This window comes from Tursiops truncatus, chromosome 6 (genome assembly GCF_011762595.2).
Source record: "Tursiops truncatus isolate mTurTru1 chromosome 6, mTurTru1.mat.Y, whole genome shotgun sequence".
Classification (NCBI taxonomy): domain Eukaryota; kingdom Metazoa; phylum Chordata; class Mammalia; order Artiodactyla; family Delphinidae; genus Tursiops; species Tursiops truncatus.
The window spans coordinates 101522031-101545566 of NC_047039.1; the positions used below are offsets into that span (position 1 = coordinate 101522031).

General features: G+C 54.6%; 1 protein-coding gene across 8 annotated transcripts in view; it reads right to left on the minus strand.

Annotated features, from left to right (window-relative positions):
• Positions 1–17300: 17300 nt before the first annotated feature.
• CDK5RAP2 (CDK5 regulatory subunit associated protein 2) overlaps positions 17301–23536 on the minus strand; it is a 181417-nt gene continuing 175181 nt past the window's right edge. For all 8 annotated transcript variants that reach the window (XM_073806488.1, XM_073806489.1, XM_073806487.1 and 5 more), the window contains 3 exons: positions 21224–21350; positions 17812–17858; positions 17301–17393 (listed from right to left, as the gene is read on the minus strand). In XM_073806488.1, coding sequence (XP_073662589.1) covers positions 17337–17393; positions 17812–17858; positions 21224–21350 — 231 coding nt within the window. In that variant the 3' untranslated portion in view covers positions 17301–17336. The remainder of the gene's footprint in view (positions 17394–17811; positions 17859–21223; positions 21351–23536) is intronic.

Below are 23536 nucleotides of genomic sequence, written 5' to 3' on the forward strand. Positions count from 1 at the left end.
AACGAGAAGTCTGTGCACCAGAACAAAGAGTAGCCCCTGCTCGCCGCAACTAGAGAAAGCCCGTGAGCAGCAACGAAGACCCAATGCAGCCAAAAATAAATAAATTAAATAAATAAATTTTTAAAAAAGAAGAGAATAAAAATAAATGCCATCCTCATGAAGTGGCAAAGGGGACTTTTTAAGGTAGCAGGATATAAATTCAGGTGACCTGTGCCTCTGGAGAGACAGTAAGAAAATCCACTGTAATGGCTTTATACTGAGATAGTATCATTTACAAGTTAGGTAGGGTTAGGTTCCTTTTGTAAACTTTTACGCTTTTTTTTTCTTATTCTAAAAATAGTATTGTTTACGGTAATTTTTTATTGTAATATAAGTAATATTGCTTATTGCAGAAAACGTTGAAAGATAAAGGAAATAAAAGTCCCCCACAATCCCACAATCCAGATACAAACCCTGTTCACATTTTGGCGGCTTCCGTGCTGTTCTACTCACACCTCTGAAATCATGTCATATACTGCACCCTGCTTTTTCCATTCATCACTATATTGTGAGTGTATCCTCACTCCATTAAAAATTTTTTTACCAGCGTAATACTCCAGGTACCAAAATCTGTTTAATCAAGCTCCTAGTGTTGAATATTTTCGATCTCCTAGTTGTTCACTACTGATCTCTCCGCCTGACATTTTTTTATCTGTTCATGTGTATGTGTTGTCGTAATGGATGGGTTTAGCCTTGCAGCTCCCTTGGTTTCCGGTACCACATCCGTGATGCTAGGCGGTGGGTCCTGAGGGATGCCACCACCACCTACGCACAGGGACAGTCCCCCTTCCCCAAAGGGCAGCGTTACTTCACAGGCCCCCCCTTGCTTCCGATCCTCACCCAGGGCCACGCCAGAGCTCCCTGACCGAGATCCCATGTTCGTATCTCCGGAAACAGAAGTTCTCAGCCATGTCCTTCTAGAAGGCTCTGCGCTCCTTATGTGCATAAGCCCCTCCCTCTCAGCCCCCCAGCCCCAGAAGGTGAATGTGCAGTTTTCTAACCCCCAAAATAAACGGCTGCCTTCCACCCTAACCCCTGAGAATCAGGTGCCTACTGACCTTGCATCTGCATAATTAAGGTCTCCCATCTGTCCCATCTGCAAGGGGAGGGGGCACGAGAGGAGATTAGAGGCCAGAGAGGACCCACCAGAGAGATCCTGGAGCCAGTGCCCATCCTCCAAGCCAGGAAGTGGAGCTCACGTCGGAGAAGGGATGGCATTGCTCCACGTTCACGACTTCTCATCGGGCGCCCCCGTCCAGCTGGACTTATTCACTACCTCTCATTACGCCAGGGTCTGCGCTAGGGAAGGGCAGGCCTGGGGTCTCGCTGCAGCTCTACCACGAGCATCCTGTGTTAGTGGCATGACCTCCAGAAGGTCACTTTCTAGCAGCTCCCGGAGGCCATGCTGTTTCTCCTCCTAATCATCGCGGACTCATTCAGAAGGCGCCTCCTCCCGCCTCCGTGTCCTCCCAGCTCCCCTCCCTCCCCAATCCTAGCCCCCATGTAGCCCGTGTTATAAGGATGGTACCATCTGACTGTGAGTTCAGCGAGGGCAAAGGCTCTGTCCAATTCCAAGTGGGCACTCAGCACTCGACCCCAGGCCCGGCCCCAGCACACAGAGGGTACTCAGTGCCAAGGGCCCACATGCCTGCCCGAGGCATGATGGGGGAGGGAGCCCCGCCGTCACTCCCCCCGGGGCCACCACTCCAATGGTCGGAGCAGTACAGTCAGGAGTCAGTCTTGGGGTCCCAGACTCTGGTCCCTAGAAGTGGCCTCCCTGTGATGGGCCCTCAGCCCCCAGCATTGCCTTGAGACGGGCCCCAGGGAGTTTCAGGTCCTGTGAAGGAGCAATTTGTACTTCAGGCCGTTCGTGAATCCCTGAACAGAGGAATTAATTACTGTCTGTCAAAATTAGACTTCTCCCTTCCTTCGAGATGCATCTTCTTTTTATTCTTAATTAATTTTTAAAATTACGAAGTCAGTGCGGTCTAGGTTACCTTTAGCATTATTTCTCTCATAAGCAATTTCGTTTTATGCCAGGCACTCACCTCGGCACGTTTGTCGCATCGGCTCTCCCTTCCTGGGGCTGTGTCAGACCCGAAAGCCCAAGAACCAGGGGCCTCAGATGAGTTGCTCCCTTCCTGGGCCTCAGTTTCCCTGCTGAGAGATGAACACATTCCGCTAATCCACTCCTGAGGGCCCCTACCTGCCCCGCTGTCTGTGGTTCCATGAGCTCATCCCTCCCTCATCCCAGGATCAATGGAAGGGGTGATACTGAGGCGCTGGCCTTGTAAACGCACAGCCCTCAAGAGTTTATGATGTGCTTCCCCGTGCATGTCTCACTGACCCTACAAAAACCCTCTGAAGCAAGGCCTGCCATCCCATTTTACAGGTGAGGAAACTGACACCCAAAAAGGAGGCATTACTCGGACATGTTGGAATAAAGGATTTCAATCCAGGCTCTGACTCCAAATCTGACAACTCTTCCACTCCATCCTGAAACTGAAATGGTGATGGTTATAAATTTCCACTTGAAGACCTGTGATTGAGACCCAGATGCTGACAGGACAGGTCCTGCCGGATTCCAGTTTTAGTCTGCCCCTTACCCCTTCTCCCTTCTCCTGGTAAACTCATCCGCTTGTTTGGGGGTCTGCTCCCCTATCCGACCTCCCCACCCCACATGCTAGCCAGGAACCCAAATGAGAGGAGCTCGTTTCATTTGGGACCCTCCTCTCAGCCACGGGGACTGCTCACAGGGTGACCCCATGACTCAATTCAAGCCAATCAGGGGCTTCCCTGGGATTTTTCTCACCACAGCTGCTGGGAGAGAACGTTTTCCTCTCTGGTTATGAAGCTGAGAAGGCGTGAGCCAGAAAGCGGCTGTGGCCGAGTCCCCCACCTCCAGCTCCCCCAGCAGGGAGGGGGTCAGACACAGAGATAAGGTGAAGCTAAGTTGTGTGAGTCCCTGGTTCCAGCTCTTCCCCAGGCCGGCTCCACCTGTGGCCTCCCAGCTGGGCACACAGACAATAAACCTCCTTTGTGGTCCCAATTGGTCTGAATGGAGTTTCTGTCACTTGCTGCCCTAGGGGGTCTGACGGGCATAGATTAGCTTGTAGAGCTGGAAGAAAACAGGAGCCCAGCCTGATGTGTCCAGGAACTGCCTCTAGTCAGTGATGCCAAACACCACGGGCTAAGGGGCTAAAAGTGCATGTTCCGAAACCCAGGAATGTCCCTGCCTGCTTGTCCCTTCCCCCTTCCGGAGGAGGGAGCCACGAGTAGGAGGCTGGTATACCAGGCCCTCCAGACTCCAGCCCACACTTCCTCCAGCTCACCTCCCGCAACAGTGTCTGTCACACACAGCCTCACCTCACCACGTATCCACAGCAGCGTGGGGACCAGACCTTGCCACACTTCTGCACACTGGTTCCCTCAGCCAGGCCCTCCTACCACCACCTACGTACTCATCTCAGACCACACCTCCACCGAAGGCCTCTGGCCACCCCAGAAAGAGGGACTCACCCACTCCCTCGGCCATGCCATTCAATCTATTGGTGCACATGGCACCGGAGTTGGAGCTGTTCGCTTACGTTGTCCCCTACGATATTGTGAGCCCTTTAAGCTCCATGTATCAGTCTCCCCAGGGGAGCGTCATTCACCCAACACGTGTTTTCTGAGTGCACACTAGGTGCCCTTCAAATGAGCAAAACAGACAAGGTCCCTGCTCTCAAGGAGTCTACAGGCTATGAAGGGGATACAGACAACAAGCAACGAGTACAGCACACACGTCATGGATAGCTTTTCATGTCAATGACTGTAAATCCACATGACACATGGATTACCAGAATTGATTTAGCCAGATCGCTATTTCTGTGCATTAAGGTGATTTCTTCAGGCCGGCTGGTGGGAGCTGGAGTGCAGGGTGCAGGCTGTGATCGTATAGGGGTCAGCATAGGCCCCACTGATAGGGGACATCTGAGCAAAGTCTCTAAGGAGGTGAGGGAATAATCCACACAGAGGCTGCGGAAGGGCATTCCAGGCAGACGGAGCACCCAAACTTTGAGGCGGGAGCACGCCAGGCATGTTTGGGGGGAAAAGCCAAGGGGCAGGGGGGCTGGGCTGGAGGGAGTGATAGGAAAGACGATGGGGGTGAGGCCAGAGGGTGACCACCTGGGAGGCTGGAAGATTCAGGCCTATCTCGTTAAAAAGCTCAGGATGTGCTCGAACAAACTGAATTGTGATTTGAGAAGGCTCTTATAGTCTAGGTAGCAAGAACTATATAAAAAATTACAGTTGGGGAACACAGATGACCTGACATGGCTATACGGTGCTCAGGGGATAACTGGGTGGAATAAGCCAGGGGAATCTCGGAGGCTGTGATTGAGCCGGGACTGGGGCCACGTGTCTACACGTGTCACTCTGGCCGAGTGCGTAGCGTGGTCACAGGCCCCAGAGGGCCACTGTAACAAGATACCACCAACGGGTGGCTTAGAACAGCAGAAATTTCTCCTCTCACAGTTCTGGAGGTTAGATGTCCAAAATCAAGGCATCATCCGGGCCAGGCTCCCTACGAGACTCTGGGTAGAATCCTTCCCTGCCGTCCGTTCCCAGTTTCTGGTGTGGCCGGCAATCCTCGGCCTTCCTTAACTCGCAGCTGCCTCACTCCAGCCTCTGCCTCTGTTGTCACATGGCTTCCTCTGTGTGTCACTGTGTCTTCACTTGGTGTTTCCCCCCATGTCTCTCTCACCTCTGCTCATAAGGACACCAGTTTCCTTGAGTTAAGGGCCTACCCCCCTCCAGTATGACCTCATCTTAGTTACATAAGATGCAACGACTCTGTTTCCACTAAGGTCACATTCTGAGATACTGGGGGTTAGGACATCAAAGTATCTTTCTGGGGGGACACAGCTCCACCCATACCAGAGGCCACACCTCCCAGGGATGCGCTGTGTGACCTTGGTTGTGCCCATTCCGTCTCTGGGCCTCAGCCTGTCCTCCTGTAAGACAGGGGCTGGCCCATCACCCCTCTGGCGCTGCCTGTGTTTCTCCAAGTCCTTCTGAAGAATCCGTTCCCCTCCCCTCACTGCACCGCCTCTGATCTCCGGCAAGGCGGCAGGGGGAAAAGAGCTCAGGTGACTCCAAACTGTACCTTCACCATAAAACAAATGTCATGAAAGCCTTTTGATGTCACCCTGATGGAGTGCAGAAAACCCCCTTCAACCCCCCCACCCCACCTTTGCACTTTTAATTGCATCCTTTTTGCTATTTTTTCTTCTCCCTTACAGCTTGTGTTTGCTTTCATGTTACGCATTATTTATTTAGTTGCTTGTCAATTAGTGTCTATTCTCCAAGTGACAAGCACATTAGCAGCTGCAGAGATTAGAATTAAAATTTGCAGCCCAGTTGGTGCTACCAAAGCCACGCCTACCCAACTGAGAGAACAGCACCTCTTTGTCATTTCAAAAGATGACCTTCTCCTTCTCCCCGCTCCTGGCTCCTGATTTAATTCCAATTGACTGCTCCATGGTCACTGCACGGTGATGGCTTTGAGATGGAACTTTTTCAGATGCACAAAGGAAGATGCAGGTTCCTGTTAACAGTGGCCTTTGATGACGGTTAGTGTAAAGAAGAAGTCGCTGGATTTGAATAACGGGCTCCGATGGCCTGTTAAGGGTTCTAAATCAGCCAGCCCAACGTGCCACGCCTCTGGTCCACAGTTCGGCCAACATTCCTGACGTGGCAGCGTGACCAGCTCCTTGATTCACTGGGTATGTGACCCTGGGCAAGTGAATTAACCTCACAGATTTATTTCCTCCTCTGCAAAATGGGGGGATTAAAACCAACTCCATACAGATGTTGTAAGAACTGAGATTATACGCGTGGAGCTTTGCAAAGAAGCCTTCAGCATCTGTTTCTCCCAGTGAATCTGAGGAGTTTACCGGCACGGCTTAATCACGTGGCCAGGAGGGCTTTTGTGAAGGGAGCCTCCCTGGGCAGAGACAGGCTGGGGTCTGACCACTGTGCACCTCAATGCCACAAGCAGAGGTGGAGGGACCAAAGCCTAAGTCAGGTGGCTTGAGAGCCCAGTGACAAGGCAGATGACCAGGGAACTGGGAGGCAGCATTTTCCCTTTCTCTGTTCCCAACATGCTACTGCACAGGTCCAGGAGACGCAGGGATTGGGACAACTTTTGCACCTTCACTGTGAGCTCGGCAAATACCTGCTACCAACCCCTGCCCCTTTGAAAGGCACATTTCCATGCCCTCGGACTCCTGGGAGTGGGAGAGATCCCTTGGCAGCTCCAGTGGGAAGACAAGAGTCCCCAGGGGACAAAGGTGACTGTGTGTGGCTCTGCCCGGATCACACTATAACATGCCTGGGATGGATGTCCTCTCACTGCTAGAATCCAAGTGGCCTGAGGGTGACCCTCCCAGGGATCCCCCTTTAGTGAGAAGCAAGGGCAAGAAGTAAGCTTGCCTCTGGGCCATCCTGGTCACACTGACCTGCTCTGTGACCTCGGGCTGTTCTCCTCTCCTCCCTGAACAGCTTCTTCGAGTACAAAATAAAAGGAGATGAAGCTTAATTCACAGGACTGTTGCTGGGAGACTTAATGGGGAGAGAATATACTTAAAACATTTCAAAAATGGAGGCTCAGGCGACAAGGATGATGATGATGGGAACACCCTGTTGTCATGATGGCAACACTCTGAAGGAGAAAGGGCAAGTTCTGTTATCCAACACGCAGCAGGCAGGACACCAAGTGGTCTCCTCCTTTCTCCAATATTCTCCCTGGGCGGCCACACCCTGGCTGTGTGGGAAAACCACAGCGTTGGACCAGAGGCGGGTCAAGCCTCCAGGCCCAGTGGCCAGAGTGATGCTGTAAAAACCTAAGTCGGAGCACGCCCTCCTCCCCCGCAGACCCTGCACCGTGTGCCCACCTCACAGAGTCACGGCCAACCCCTCCCGGGCCCTGCTGTCCTCTGAGCTCATCTCATTCGCCACCCCCCATCCGAGTGCCCCCTCACTGCTCCTCGGGCATCTCCAGGCATTGCTCCAGCAGCTGTCACCTCGGCCTGGGAGAGCCTTACCCCAATAACCGCTCCCTCCCTCCTCCCTCATCTTCCTCCAGCCCTGCTTACAGGACCTCTCCCTGCGTCTGCATCTGCGGGTGAAATCCAGCCGCCTGCGCCCCTCCCTCTGGGATGTAGCATGTTCACCCTGGGACAGACAGGGTGCTTTGCTCATCTGTCCTGCTCTCTCACAGCTAGAATCTAAGCAGAGGTCTTTGTTTTGTCCACTGTGTGTCCCCAGGGCCCAGAAGAGCTGCTGCTGAACAGAAGGAGCTCTGAGTGTCTATGGAAGGGTGACAACGGCGCAGAGAACAGGCCTCCGTCAGGGCTGACGGGAGGAAGCCGTGCCCTTTAGGGATTCCTGCATCTCCCCACAGACCCACCACAGCTCAGCCCCTAGGGCTGGGCCCCCCATCTGGATAATTAGCAAGTGCCCATGATTGAGTGTTGAGAAGGGGTCTGAGCACCAGTGAGAGGACGTGAGCGCTGATCCCAGCTTTGCCCAGTTTGGGATATGATCTCTGGCAAGCACTTCCCCATCTGGACAAAGAAGGCGTGGGGCACTGGTTTGCAAAAGGGGGTCCCCTGGAGCCCCAGTATTTTGTGGAGAGGCCTCAGAGAGGGGCTTGGAGGTGTAGCAGGCTTCCGAAGTGGTCAGGACCCAGGGTAGCCCGTCCCGGCTTCCCGCAGAGCTGACCCCTCGGTCTGCTTGTATATGAGATTCTTTCAGAAGGGGTTCCAATTCCCCCAGAAGGTATTTGGGGACCACGGGCAGGACGATGGCTGGGACGGGAGATGCTGGCGTTGCCAGGTCTGGACCTTGCGTGGATCGCCTCATCTGTCAAGGATCCACCCCCCCCATCTGTCTAAAGGAGGGTTGGACCAAAGGACCCCAAATTGCCCTCCCAACTCGGAAGCTCGGGTATCCTGATTTCACGCCGGCAGAACCATCATGAAGAAAGCGCGGGAACCGGGTGAAGACGGACAATTATCACCACCCAATATAACACTCTGATGGCAGAATCTTTTATATTAGAATAGAGATTATGGAGCACAGTTCCATCAAATGAACATAATAGACTTGTTTTATATTACAATGCACACTGCAATCACACATTTCAATAATTCCTTCAATGCGTTACATAGAAGCGTTCTGAAGTAATGGAGTCCTGGAAGCATATAGAATAAATCACCTAAGGGGAGGACGCTGTGGGCGGTAACAGGGTGGCAAAGAGGCCTCCTAGCCGGCCGGGAGAGCCATCATCTCAGCCCAGGGCCGCTTGGCTGTGACTCTGCTCTCCGGAGGCTCTTCAGGGGAGGCCCTTTGTCCAAGCACCTGCCCATGGAGGCAGGAATCCCCTCTCTGACACCCCCAATGGTACTTCTGCAGCCACACCTCTAGGGACCACGGGGAGCCCACCCCCCAGGCTACCTATTGGAAGGGCCCTGTCATTAGGAACTTACACTACTGCATGCATATGGCACGCGATCTCTAAATTCATATGATCATATCTATTCTATTTAAAGCATTATAGTCGATTCCTATTGCTGCTATAACAAAGCACAACAAACTTGGTGGCTTCAGACAAATTTATTCTCCTCTGGTTCTACAGATCAGGAGTCTGACCTGGGTCCAACTGGGCTAAAATCAAGGAGTTGGCAGGACTGTGCCCCTTTCTGGAGTTTCTAGGAGCGCATCTGCTTCCTTGCCTTTTCCAGCTCCTCCACGTCGCCTGCACTCCTTGACTCGTGGCCGCTTCCCTCCACCTTCAAAGCCAGCCACTCTCTGACCCCTTTTCTGTTGTCATGTCTCTCTGACCGTGGCTGGGAACGGTTCTCCTCTTTTAAGGACTCGTGTAATTAGCGTGTCCCACCTGGATAATCCAGGATAACCTCCCCAGCTCAAAGTTTTTAACATTAAGCACATCTGTAAATTCCCTTTTGCCATGTAATGTAAGTATTCACAAGTTCTGGGGATTAGAGATTGGACATCTCTGGGGGACACTGTTCTGCCTGCCATGGGCGTTATTTCATTATTACAATACCAAACAGACTGTGAGTTCCTCCTCGTCTGTAAAAGGACATGACAGTTTGTAGGATTAAGTGTGAAAATATATGTGTAGAGCGTGGCATATATATGCTTGATGAATGGAAAACACATTCAATGAACCAGGGTGAAAATATCAATGAGATAATCTGCTTTGTCAATATCCCTCCAAAAGCAAGTCATGGGAAATGATCTCAAGGCTCTCAGTGCAGTATGGCAATCATGGACGAAGCCAGGCTATTCACCAACCTTGTCTGGACTCTATACCTCTATTAATGCAGCCAAGGTACCACTAGCATTTGAGGTCCCTTCTTCTTTGGTCTCAGTTAACTTAGCTGATTATAGTCAATTAAAACCCTGAATCTGGGCTTCCCTGGTGGTGCAGTGGTTCAAAGTCCGCCTGCCGATGCATGGGACACGGGTTCATGCCCCGGTCCGGGAAGATCCCACATGCCGTGGAGCGGCTGGGCCTGTGAGCCATGGCCGCTGAGCCTGCGCATGTGGAGCCTGTGCTCTGCAACGGGAGAGGCCACAGCAGTGAGGGGCCCGCGTACCGCAAACAAAAAAAAAAAACCCAAAATCTGTCTCCGGTTCCAAGGGGCAAATAAGATCATGCCCATTTTATAGGGGGATAAACTGAGGCTTAAAGATGGAGACCCAGAGATGACGGCTGAGATGAGTCTTTAAGGATGAGTGGAGTGAGTCAGGCTGAGGATGTGGGAGATACATGTGCAAAGTCCAGAGCTGCAGAGAACAGGAGGTACCTTCAGGGCCTATGAGGAGTGTGGCAAGTCTGGCCCTCATGGGTGGGAGTGGGGTTAACATCCAAAGATACTGGAGATGAAGGCCAGGGTCCGACCGGGGAGAGCTCGCATGCCGAGGAGGAAGGGGCACGCGGTCTTGGGAGGGTGTGTGCAAGCCGGGAGTGAAATGATGGGGCTTGTGATTGACAGGCTCACCTGGGCTGTGCACAGAGACCAGACGGGACAGGCAGGGGCAGGAGACAGGGAGACCCGTGAGGACCCAGGCCAGTAAGGAGGAGGCGGATGGAGAGGAGAGGATGGAGGCTGGGTGGGCTGGTGAGAGGCAGTGAGAGGACATCCTTCTGGGGAGACTGAAGTATCTAGGGGGTCAAGGGAGCTGATCTCAAAGACAGGGAGCCCCCAAGGGAGGAAGCGATTTGGGGGAAAAGGGATGCATATTACTCCCACCTTAAAGATAAGAAACTGAGGCCGGGAGCGTTCAGACCCCTCCCCGAGGTCAGCTGGTAGTTGTGGGGCTGAATCCCGGGTCCTTCCTACACAACTGCGTGGTCCTGCCGCCCTCGGGTCACCGGGTCACTCTAGGGCGAGATGCAGAGTCAGCAGATGAAACAAGAGTCCCAGCTGGTCCCCGGGAGGCCACCTCCAGGAGGGTCTCCTCCCCACTGCCCCTGCACCAGGCTTCCTGCAGCAGCAGCAAGAAGAGAGCGGGATCCCGTGTCCCCAGAGCCGTGGCTCCCTTGCCTGAAGATGGTCTGAGTCTCCCACCAGCCTTATTTCCAGCTTTTCTCTACCTGCCTGTCCCCCTTTCCCTGGGCTTTCTCTCTCCTCTCACTGCAACCATCACCACTGGTTCCCCAAGGCCACAAAATAAAAGGCCCCAACTCTGGGCATCCTGTGTACAACTTCTCGCTTGACTCCCTGGCCTCGAGTCACCATCACGGGTCTCCTGGTGGCCTCTGTGCCTTTGCACAGGCTGTTCCCTCTGCCTGGAGCGCCCCTCCCCTACACCTCGCCCCCATAACCCTCTGCCTACTTTGAAGGACACAGGCAGTGTGAGCACCCTCCCCACTGCGGAGCCAGACCCAGACTTCTCTCCCTCACCCTCACCGACAGCACACACACATGTATGCACAGCCCACGACACCCGCGCACACGCACAGCTCCCCAAGTCCTCCTAAGAGTCTCGAATCCACCTCGCCGTCCTGTGCCTGGCCCTGGCCTGGATCCCCTGACTGCTCCCCCGCACTTTCCCTCCCTGCCATTCTGGCCTTTGCCCTGACACCCTCCCGGGAGCCCTGCTGCTCCCAGGATGCCTGCCTGCCTGGGGCTGCTGGCACCTGAGGCCTCGTCAACCTCTCCAAGCCGTCTATCCCCACGAGTTCCCAGCCGGCCTTCGCCACTCGCCCACAGCACGCAGGGCATCTTCCCTGCCCACCTGCAAGGCCCTTTTCCAGGTGTCCCTGTTGTTATCATTTACACGACGTAACATAATGGGGTGCTGGCCTCTCACCCGCCAGCTCTGGGCGAAGGTGAGTGACGGAAGATGGTGAATTTTATTAAAAACAAATGTCTCTGGGCTTCCCTGGTGGCGCAGTGGTTGAGAGTCCGCCTGCCGATGCAGGGGACACGGGTTCGTGCCCCGGTCCGGGAGGATCCCACATGCCGCGGAGCGGCTGGGCCCGTGAGCCATGGCCGCTGAGCCTGCGCATCCGGAGCCTGTGCTCCACAGCAGGAGAGACCGCAACAGTGAGAGAGGCCCACCTACTGCAAAAAACACCCCAAAAAACCAAAAACCAAATGTCTCTGAAGCCCTTCCTATGCTGAGAGTCCAGCCCCGACCCCGCGAGAAATGGCCTTGCCTGCAGGCAGAGGCCACAGCATCAGTGAGGTTCTCTGAATACTCTAGGGGGAGAATGTGAGGGGACCCTGAATTACCAGAAACACCAGTGTCATCAAAATAAAGTGACCTTTGCCAAGAGAACCGTGGTGAAATGGAAGCCAAAATCAGTTTGCCCATTTTGCAGAGAAGAAAACTGAGGCTTCAAAAGGGGAAGAAAAAGAGAAGAAAAGAAAACAGACACACTCAGGCTTCCAACCATTGGCTTCTGCAGCCAAAGAGCCTCAGGATCTGGTTTCCCGTGTCGTGACCCCCGACCCCACCGTCCTTTTGGAGCCAAGACGGCCATTTCTCTTTCTTCCCTGCCGTCTGCCGTCACCGGCATCCAGCGCCACAAATGAGCTGGGGCCACACATAGTTCTGTTTGGAAAAAGAAAACAGCATTAATACAAACAGAGGATCTTTTAAAAACTGAAAACCTGTAATTATGCTCTCATGTGAATGCCTGTTAAAAACGACGTGATTCCAGCGTTTGAAAGAGCGTGTGGGAAGGTGGCCGGTGAAAACGCTGTGTGGTTTTATCGCATCGTGATCCAGTAGGAGATGGGCTCATCAGGCCCAGTGCTGCCCTCTGGGGTCAGGTGGGGGTAACCGCTTCTCCAAGGATGGGGTCAAAATGAATGAGCTGAAAGGGCCCTGGGAAACCTGGACAGAGGCTAGAGGGGTGAGCTCGCTAGAGGCGGCTCCAGTTCCGCGTCTCCTGTTCAGGATGGAGAGGCTGAGGCCAAGCCTGGGACAGGGCGGGCTTTGGAACTGGAAGCAGGAACCTTCTGGACATCTTGCCAGTGAGGATCACACCCCGGCCCACCTGAGCCACCTTGCACTTACCATACTGAACTGTGCTTGCACGTAGCACAGTGGTGGGGACCTGGGCTCTGCAGCCTGCTGGCCTCCGTCTGAATCCAGCTCCATGGCCGACTGGCCGTGTGATCTTGCGCAGGTCACTCTGTGACCCAGTCAGTCCTTTATCTGAGAAAAGCAGCATCTCCCCCATAGGGTTTCACATGATGACCTATGATAACGTTACAATGCCTGCCCAGCTCATAGGAGCCCCTGAACAAGCCTTCCCTATTGGCCTCATTACTTGTCTGTTCTCCCCATCAATCTAAGTCCTTCCAGAAGGCGGTGGGAGAAGTTTTGGGAATGTCTGGTGAATGAATATATTTGCTGGCCTGTGGCTGGCACTGGGGCCAGAGTGGTGAGCAAATCACACGGGGTCTGTGCCTTCATGCCCTCCCAGCTAGTGATGGGGAGGAGGGGGGCATAAGTCCCCCAAAATCACACTCAATCCAAAGCCACAACTGTGGCCACGTGCCAGAGAGGGGGAATCATCATATGTGAGAGTGAAAGACAGGGGCTCCTGATAGGAAAGAATCCTCTGACTAGGCTCTGAGGCAACTAGCAAGAGAAACAAGAGAAGCCAGGGAAGTGGACGGGGGCGTGCTAGGCAGAGAGCAGCACGTGCAAAGGCCCTGTGGCTGGAGAGAGGAACGCCCTATGAAACTGGAGCGTGGGGAGCTGAGAGGGCAGGTGGCTGGTGGGGAAGGAGGAATGGGCAGGGCTCAGCACAGCCAGGGCCTGCAGGCGATGCTAAGTGCAATGGGAAGCATTCAACATTTTAAACCAAGAAGATAATAGGATCTGCTTTACATTTTGAGCTCTAGCTGTCGGTGGGGACATTTGCAGAGGGTAGGGGTGGATGTGGGGAGGCCAGCTGGGAAGCCATTGCAGCGAGTGGTCCAGGTGAGAGACGATGGTCCAAGGTGGACCATCTGGAGATGAGTGAGGAATGGCCTTGAGAGGTAGAGTGGATAGTGAGGCCATGGTTGGGGATGAGACACAGCGGGTGAGGGAGAAGGTGTCGAAGACGCCTCCAGCACATGCTGCTGGCCAGAGGCAGGACCTTCACAGAGACGAACGAACAAGCAAACCCCAGTGATTTGGCCAATGTCCGGGCTTCCTGGACATTATAAATCTTTATCCTTCCCCATCATCATCTTGCAGATGAGGAAATGGAAGCAGGTTCTATTAGGAGCCCCAAGGGCCACAGCAAGACCCTGGGCCTCTGGACCTGCCCACACCCACCCCACCTGGCGCCCAGCAGAGTGAGCTGGGAAGGCCCCATCTGCCGCAAGAGGTAAACACAACTGGCCCCAAGGCAGCGTCCTGGGCTTCTCTGGAGACCGGATGAGTAATTTCGATAATTGAATTTTGGAGTTAGACTTAAAATATGGCCAAGAGTGAAGAGGCAATTTGGCAGGGTCGGGAGCCCCCAGGCAGGTTTCTCTGCTCCACACCGTGGAGGACTTATTAACAAGATCACTCTTCCTCCCGTCCACGGCCCCATTTACAAGCAGTTCTCAGGGCTGCTGTGGCAAAGAATTCAATTGTGTGTCTCTGGGCTCCAGCTCTGGTCACCCAAAGACGTGTTGGTGGAAAGGGCAGAGAGAGAATACTTGGGTTGAAACGCAGGGAAGGGCTGCAGGTTTGGGAAGAGACAGCGTTTCAGGGAGACCCTGTATAATTCAGAGGACAGGATCATTTCGAGAACAGGTTTCAACAGACTCGGGTTCAAATTCTGGCTCCAGCATGTGCTCAGGTGACGCTCCACCCCTCAGTTTTCTCACTTGTAAAATGGGCAGGTGGTACAGATAAACGAGCCGATGCCCAGTGTGGCTACCGCTAATCAGGTGGGTGCCAGCCTGTGGGGTGAGCAGGCCCACGGGCGGAGGGCTGGTGCCTCTCTCCCCCTCCTTCCCGCTGGGTATTTAGCCCCTGCAGCTGCTTCTCTCAGGCGGCTCCTCAGGCACACGTGGTGGTTAATTTCACTAAGGGGGAAACTGACACGGTTCTGATTAGGGCTTCAGGGCCTCCAGAATTCAGCTGCTGGTAAAATTAACTCACCAGGGACAATGGAACTTTCCCGGAGGGTCCAAATTGTCTTTATTTGTGGAGTTTGTTCCTGGCCCTAATCCAGCCCAGGCACGTTGGGCTGCTCCCTCGTCTACCTCCCAGAGGAGGGCGGGCCTTCACTAGCCCAAGGCTGGGAATATTTTTACTCGATTCCAAACTGGGGGATAAAAATACACTTTGCTTTGGATTACTGTGTTCCTGAAAAGCTGTGGGTGACTAAAGCAAATGGCCGGCTGGATTCCCAGAAGCCCCTGCTCTCAGGCATCCTGGGTTTACCACCCAGTGGGCCGGGATGAACCAAGGTCTCCCCTCACAGCCTTTCCAGCTCCCACAGGCCAACCACGTGCCAGGCAATATACTCAGAACTAGCAATGAAGCAGGCACTAACTGTGGGTGCATCTGAATCGGGGTCTGGCTTCCAAGGCTAGCCTGAGCTCTGACCACTGCACTACACCACCTAACCCCCAACTCCACCCCTACCCCCCACTTACACTCCTGCGTTTGTGCACATCAGCCATGGGAACTTAAAACAGTGCTTCCGAAACTCGCTTGAGACTAGCCACTGAAGAGGAGTCACTGATTTTTGGAAAGGCTCTTGTTCAGCTATTTCCAAATTACACAGGTTCACCCCGTGTGAGCAGGTCTGGGCTGAAAGGTAATCCCCATTTCATAGGTGTAGAGACCTGTAACAGAAGCGTCTAGACCCACTCGCGTCTAGATCCCGGCCTCCCGCTCCCTCCGCAGCGCCATGACAGGAACCCAAGCGGAGAAGGTCCTTACTGACCACGTACCCACCCATCACTTGATGGGTAAGAGGAGAAGAGGTGCGGCCCTGGGATGAGAGGCCCAGGCCGACTCCCAGCCCGGCCTCTGCTCCCCTACACCCCCTGCCTCCAGCTGATGCAATCACATCACCTCAGGTCACCGTCGTGCCTCGGGAGCTGCAGGGGCAGCAGCGCAGAGCGGGTCGGGGTTTGGAAGGACAGGAGGGGTCAAGGCCCGGCCCTACCAACCACTCATAAGCTAAGGACCTTGGACGGGTCACTCGGCTGTCCTGTGAACACGGGAGTGGTCCTGACCTCCCCAGAATCCCCACCTCCGGGGAGGTCATGGGGGTGGGGTGGGGCGCCCACAGACGGCGCCGGACTGCGCGATGGAGCCGCGTCACTCCGCAACCCCACGGTGGGGGCGGATTCTTGAAGGACCACTCGGAGCTGCCTCGGCGAGCAAATGGTGGGAGATCATTCCAGAGAGGGAGCATCCCGGGCCGAGGCTGGGAAGCTCCCCGGAGCTGGAGGCAACGCCGTCTGCCTGGAGCGCGGAGCCAAGGGGGCGAGGCGAGGAGCAGACCGGGGCCCCAGGGACTTGTTAGGGGTGAGGGCGGGACGGCACGGTGGTCAGACCCGCTTCCTCTCTACACCTGGTCTGCTGCAGGACCAAGGAGGGACCAGCTGGGAAAGGAAAAGGAACCACAGAAAGGAGCCTGTGGCCGGAGACAGGGGTAAAGGGAGCAGAGACGAGGATCTCCAAGCGGTCCAAGCAGAGGGGGGACAAGGGAGTGAGCAGGCTGACAGACAGGAGGCGGTGGACAGAGGGCAGAATGTCAGCACGAGTGATGCACAGGGAGAGCAAACCAGGGTGGATGCAGAAAGGCCCAGGACGAGGGCAGGAAGAGGGACAGAGACCCAGTCAGGGTTCCAAATGCTCCCAGCTGTGGGCTGACAAACGAGGCCCAGCTGCCCGGCTGCTCAGTGGCTCCGAGGTGGTGGGCACGGGGCCGTGAGGCAGAGAGAGCAGAGCTGGGCGTGCAGCGTCGCGTCAGGGCATGGCCGGGGAGCCCCCCTCGGTCAGTGCCTCTTGGGGTGCCCTGGGCCAGTCTGCAGGCTCATCTGAACCCGGGGCCAAGCCCTACCCTGTTCACTTCTCGGGGACACTGTGAAGCTCGGGCAGGACAAATGCAGCTCAGGTGTGGCCAATGCACCAGGCAGGACAGTGGGGAGGAAAGACCACCACCACCGTCAGGACACTGCGATGCCAAGTCCCCGCCCCCGGCCTCGCTGGGTCTTTCCCACGCTGGGCACGGCACCCCCGCAGGGCGCTGCTCCGGACGTCACCGTGCCGTCACTGTGCAGTGCCGAGGGCGCCCCGGGCACCCTGGCCACACCACGTGGCATCGTTCCTCTCTGGACACTGGGTGGCTCAGCACACAGCTTAGGCGACCTCTGAGGGCCACGCCAGTCCCAAGACCCCCAGGCTCTGCACAAAATAACGGCATCACCAGGTTGAATGAGTCGTTAAATGAGCATCTTCCAGCTGCGGGGCTGGCTGAGCACCAAGCAAATCCAGGGGAGGCGGCGGGGGGGAACGCGAGCCCACCCCCGGGCCTGAGAGTAATGCCTCAGCTCCGCGCCGGCCCCGGACGTGAGAGGCCCAGCGCCTGGAAGCTCCCACCCTATCTGACAACAACTCCACGCCAATCTTAAGGCGAAAGATAGGTCTCCTTTGGCCAGACAGCCCTTCTCCCCTCAGTAAGCGGGAACCACGCTTGTAACAAAGAGACAGGACGAGCTAAGTGGGGAACCACGAGCTTTATTGGCTGGAAGTTCTCCTCAGGAGCCTGGCCTGCTGGGACTGGACGTTCCAGGATGGGCACTTCCGGGCCTAAGCTAGGAGAAGGGAGGGGAAAAAAGGAGAATTTTAGGTCCCACGGAGGGTCTCTGGAGTAAGATTACTGACAGAATTAATGGTGAGAATGCTATTCTGAAACTACTTTCAAAGACATACTGTTTGATCAGTAAACATTTATAGAACCAGATGATAATGAAATATTTATCAAACGCCTACTATGGGCCAGGCATCGTCTGCTGTATTTCTCACTGGTAAGAAACAGCACACCAATAATTAGAACAACCGTCAACAACACGGCATGATGAAACGAAACTTTTCATGCGCTGCTGGCAGAAAAATACAACTGACAGAGAACACGTGACCGGGTTTCACCTTCAACTTCGTTTTTCAAAAGAAGTCATTGCCAGCCCCACACCCATTCCCATCCCCCAAATGGCTTTCTCAAAGGGGCATCACCTCCAGGTTTCCTCTGGCCTTCCGAAGGATTTTGTGCGTAACAACCACTAAGGAAAGAGCAAAGAATGGGATGATTAGACATAGATGCCCAGGAAGACAGTGTAAAAGCCAAACGCAGGGAGGAGCCCCAAGCCCCACATGGTTCAGGCGTGTGGTCAGCCCTGTAGCATCCAGACCCAGACGTGTAAGGCCCCACCTGCCCCATCACACATCCCAGCATCAAATAACCCATCAGAGAGGGTGGACCAGAGACCCCTCCTCAAGTCCAGGCAAAGCCACAACCTCGGCGATACTAGAAGGCAGAGAGAGCGACACCACGTCATAGATGGAAACTGAGGCTCTGCAGGGCCAGTGGGACCCCCAGGGCCCGCCTCTGCGGGCTGGGCTCGTGGTGCCGGGCAGGGGAGAGGCCTGCACCTGACTAGGGCCCCTCAGCCCCCCGGAGAAGCAGCGCTGGGAAGGGGGTGCGCTCGCTCCAAGCAAACCCACACGTGAAGGCCAAGTCGGGGGTCGAGGGCACAGCAGTCCTGGGAGCGGGGGCCTGATGGCGGGGAGGAGGACCGAACCGTGGGCGTCTCTCTCCTGAGCTGCCCTCCAGTGGCCCCCTGGGCCAGGCACACTCTACCTGGACAGCAGCGGGCGGGGCGGGATGATCTCACAGGTCCCTGTGATCTGACTGATGCCCTCTGAGCTGCGTGAGGCAGATCCCCAGCGCATCAGAACCCACGGGGTGGGGGGGAGTGCCCGCTTTCAGGGCAGCAACTGTAAAGTAAGGTGGCTTCTTCCCTCAGTCCGTGTCTTGTCCAACAAACACCAGCAGCAGCAGGAATGCCGCCACTGAGGGGAGATCGGCCCGATAAGGGATCCACCTTAAACAGCCTTTGGTGATGGCCAGGGACTCCGGCTACCCCCGGGGAGGACACACAGGCTTCTGGAACTGGGCCTTTGGCCAGTGGGGCCCAAGGCTGAGACAGTCTCCCTGTCGGCACACACGGCCCAGCTGCCCAACGGCTTATTCGGAATAGGTGCCGTGTGGTGGCCTTGAGAAAATATTTCTTGCCTCACGAAAATTTCCATCTGGAGGCAACGAAGTCTGTTTGCAATCTGTGACACCGCGGGAGGGGACAGATGGTGTGGGCTTTGTTTTTAACTGGGCAAAGTGAATTTCAGAGGTGTCCACTGCCTCTCTGTGCCCTTCCCCAGCCCCACGCCGCAGGGCACATTCTTAAGCTGGGCCAAGGCTATGTGTTGGAGCGCCCTAAATCCTCAGAAACCACGTGCAAATCTCTGTGTGTACAAGGATGCGTGCACCTTCTGGGGAGAGAGATCCCCTCTCCTGAGGTTCGCCAAGGAGCCTGTGACCCGGAAAAGATTCGGTACCATGGCTGTGGAGGTTAAAAATAATGTTAAAACAGTACTAAAAGTACGGAACGAGCTACGTCTCACCTGGCGCAAGTGTGAAGGGGCCGCACGTCTGAACAGCACTGCCCACGTTCAGAGCAAGAAACTCCCACTGAGATGAGAAGCCCGAGGGACAGAGCGGGGAAGAGCTTGTCCCAAATCGAGGCTGGCCCCAGGCAGAGGCGTGACTAGAGCCCAGGTCTGTCTGACTCAGCACCTGCTCTTCCCACCTCAGCAGGGCACTGGCAAGGAAGACACCAGCCTCAGTGGTGTCCAGCGGTGACAGGTGGTTTGCCAGATGTGACCTCAGTGCACACCCCCCAGGGATTCCCATCTACAGGCGGGAAGTGAAGTGGCGGTTCCAGGTCACGTGGAGAGGGTCTCACGGTCATCCTTTCCCTCCTCTCCCTACGGACTCTGGGAGGAGCTGGAGTGTTCGCCTTGGCCCAGGCAGGGAGCAGCCCCAGGCCCTTACTCTTCCTCGTCACCAGGCGGGGAAGGGAGAGGAGGGGACACTACCCCAGCTTCCACTCAGTCCCTTAGAGCCAGAGCAGACCCTGGGAGGCTGGCGGGGTTTGGGGAGTTCAAGTCATTTATTCCAGGTCACGCAGGAGAGCGGAGATCTGAGCCGCGCTCACTGACGATGGCAGGCTCAGCGACCCGGGACTCAGGGCTGGGTTCTGTCCTCTGGACCTGCCGTGGTAACTCACCCATCTGAACCTACTTCCGAAATACGCTCACCTGCAAACAGGGGTAACTTCATGTTCCCTGTGACTGCCTGGGACACCGGCTACAGGGCAACGCCAACGCTGAGCGCGCCAGTGTTCCCTGGACCTGGGGGCTGTACAGAAGCCCGCTTCCCACCTCCTCAAGAGCCGCTCCCGGGGCCGGACCCACCTGGCCCACAGCTACCTCAGGCACGGCCTCGATGGCTCTCCCCACACCCCGCTGCCTCCAGCGCTCCTCTTCTCTGCCACTGGCTTGAACCCCCAGGCGGAGCCCCACGGACACCCACCGGTCTGCCAGGGCCGCCTCCTCACCCCCTTTCAGCCCCGCCCCGCCCCCCGGCCCCTCCGTGCTCAGCCAAGGGGACCTGACACACGACGGACGCCGTGAGCCCCGTGGCTCCTTCTCGGGTCTGGTCCACAAAGCCCCTCGTGACTCAGGGATGTCGAGGGCCTGGCCACCCAAGGCCTGGCGGGGCCTGTGCTGCTAGGAGGCTCCGCCGCGCGCACGAGGGCACGGGTGCCGGGGGCTGAAAGCGGGCAGGGGGTTTGCGCCTCTGAAGCCCCCGGGCCAGGGCTGGGGCCACCTTACAAGCGTCATTGGATGTCTCCGGCCTTGCGTTTCCGTGTCCGTCTAGGACTGTCTTTCTCAAATCGGTGCCCTCCTCTGGATCCCACCGCCCGGCCGCGGGCCCTCCTCACCTGCCTGCACCGGCCGCCAGCAAGCCCTTCTCGACGCAGATGGACAGTCCGCTTGGAGCGGCTCCCACCCGAGGCCTCTCACGCGGCGGCCCCGGTGCCCCAGGCCCCTCCCACCTCCACCTGCCACGGGCAGCTCCAACTCCAGCAACATGAGCTGCTGTCGGCTTTCCTCACAGGCAGTCTCACTCCTTGTCCCTCTGCCCTTGCCCACACTGTCCCCTGTCCACCTGACCAACACCGACTCCTCCTTGAAGACTCAGGTCAGGTGTCTCTTCGTCCAAGAAGGCACCTCCCAGGACAGAGTGACCCCCTCCCCATCCCACCTCACTGCTCCCCGAGCCCCTACACATGTTCCCGTCACTGCACGCCACACACCTGTCTCCCCAGGGAGGTGACAGTCCCTGGCATGGAGCGGTCCCTCCACAGAGGTCTGTTAAGGGAATTCATCTGTCTGGGCGGGTCAGGATGGGTGAAGAATGAAAGGAAACCCATAAGCAGGAGGTGTGAGGACAACCCAGGGCTGGGGTTTTGGTCCTCAGAGGCAGGCAGTGGTCAGCCGTGGTGGCCGCCGCCCAGCTACTCACGCTGGTCAAAGATGACTTTCTCCTGGCTCTTGCTCAGCTGCAACAGCTGCATGGTGTTTTGCAACTTCTTTTCTTGTTCAAACAATTTTTTGTGTAGTTTGCTGATCTCTGCCTTCAACTCTCCAGTCTAAAGAGAAAGGGAATTAGAAACATGAACACAGAATATAAACGTCAGATCAAGAGGAAGAATTACAAAACCACGTAAAAAGTGCTCAGCCTTACAAACAAAGGTATCTGAATAAAAACTAGAAGCCTAGTTTTCTAGGCTTGCTCTGCTGGTCAGATGGCGGGGAGGGTGTGGGCAAAGCCCTCTCACGACTGCTGGTGGAGCTGTGCACTGGCACAGCCCAGGTGGAACCACGCCCGGCGAGACGCAGCAGAATGTAAAACGTGCTCAACCCTCTGACCCAGCAATTCTGCACTTGGGCATCTACCCCAAGGAATGGTAACGCAGGCACGAGAAGACGCCTGCGCACCAGGGTGTTCACCTCAGCACTGCTCACAGCAGGACAAAAAAAAAAAAAACACCTGATTTGTTTCAATGGGGATTTAGATAACTCAACTACGGTACTTACATAATATGGAATGATTCTGCAGCTATTAAAAATGATGCCGTAGAACTTCAGTTATTGACATTGAAAGATGATCATAATTAGTGACAAAAGTGCCCAGAACAGCTATTGTGCGCCACGCACTCCTGTTCCGTAAAATTGAACACATATATTTCTATCCATAGGTGTGTATATCAAGATGTCTAAGCTATTTGATGAGAGAGACATCACGAAAATGTTTATAGTGTTTCAGTTCTGAGAGATGGGATCTGGAATAATCATTTTCTTAATTTATCAGCATTGAGGGTTTTTTTCCCAAAAACTATAATGCTGGTATTTTTTTAATGCTTAAATCTTTTTTTTTTAATTGGAGTATAACTGCTTTACAACGCTGTATTAGTGTCTGCTGTACAATGAAGTGAATCAGCTGTACGTATACCTATATCCCCTCCCTCTTGGGCCTCCCTCCCTCCCACCCACCTATGTCATCACAGAGCCCTGAGCCGAGCTTCTCGTGCTTTACAGCAGGGTTCCCGCTAGTTGTCTACTTTACACAAAGAGAATATAAAGGTATTATTAGGGGAGTATGATCTACTAGGAGAACCTGTTTTGATTTTCCAGAGGTGAGGAGAGTGGATGGGTGGCAGAACTAGAGTCCCCAGACCCCTGAAGTGAAAATGTGACCACCATCGCGGCTGTCTTAACCAATCTCCACTGAACTAGTTCTCGGGGTTAAGGACACTCCCCTTCTCATAAAATACCTGGACTGTGAGATGCCCCGGCACAGGCCACCCTGTGCTACACTGAAATACCTCTGCTCCCAAGAGGGGAGATGTTGGGCTGTCAGCTTACGAAGAGCCACTTTAGTTTGTCCCCAGACTTGTTTATGGCTGTTGTAATCAGTTATATGATTTAATTAAGTATTAAGTAAACCTATGAATTATGTGTATGAAAAGAGAGAACCGGTTGAATGAAAACTAACATATGTTTCAGGAAACACTTGATAAAGACGAGTCACTAAAAACACCACATTTCTGGCGAATTAGGTGTGGGTGAATAAAAGATGTGGGAGGAACACAGTCTAGAAGGATTCTATATTCAAATTGCTTTGCAAGTGCCTAAGTTTTTTCTTCATCTTAAAGAAACGGAAATTGGAAGTGACAGACATACATTATGGATATAGTTTATGAAAGAAAGAAGATGTGGAACTTCAATCAGCAGACCCATATTCAAAGAAAAGGCCCTGGCCCTACATCAAAAGAGTGGCAAATGAATGTACATTTAACTGTTTTAAGTTAAACTGAAATGTTTAAGGTATGTATCATTTTTTGATTCCCTACTTTAACCTACTTTTAAGATTAACCAATTGTGTCGGCTACAAGGACTTCAACTGTGCTTCCAAAACAGACCCTAATTTAAACATAAGGTTTTCTTTGATTCTTCCTCAAGCTGAGCTCAGAGACTTGTGTGCTGGTGGTGGCTGTAGGCCACACATTCTGGGACAAAGTCACTCTACATTCAGAGCCTTAGGTCCACATCTGTAAAACAGGGATGATGCCTGACCCTCTCGTCACACTGCAGTACAGTGAGACTCAGATGAGAGGATGCCTGAAGACAGGGAGAATGATGATTGCTCACGTCGCCTGGCTAACCTCTCTATTGCTCTTTCTAAAGTCAGCTCAGGCATGACCCCCTCCAGGTCTCCTTCAGACCCTTCTCTACCAGGAGTCTAGGTTGGTTACTGCTCCTTTGGGCACCCATC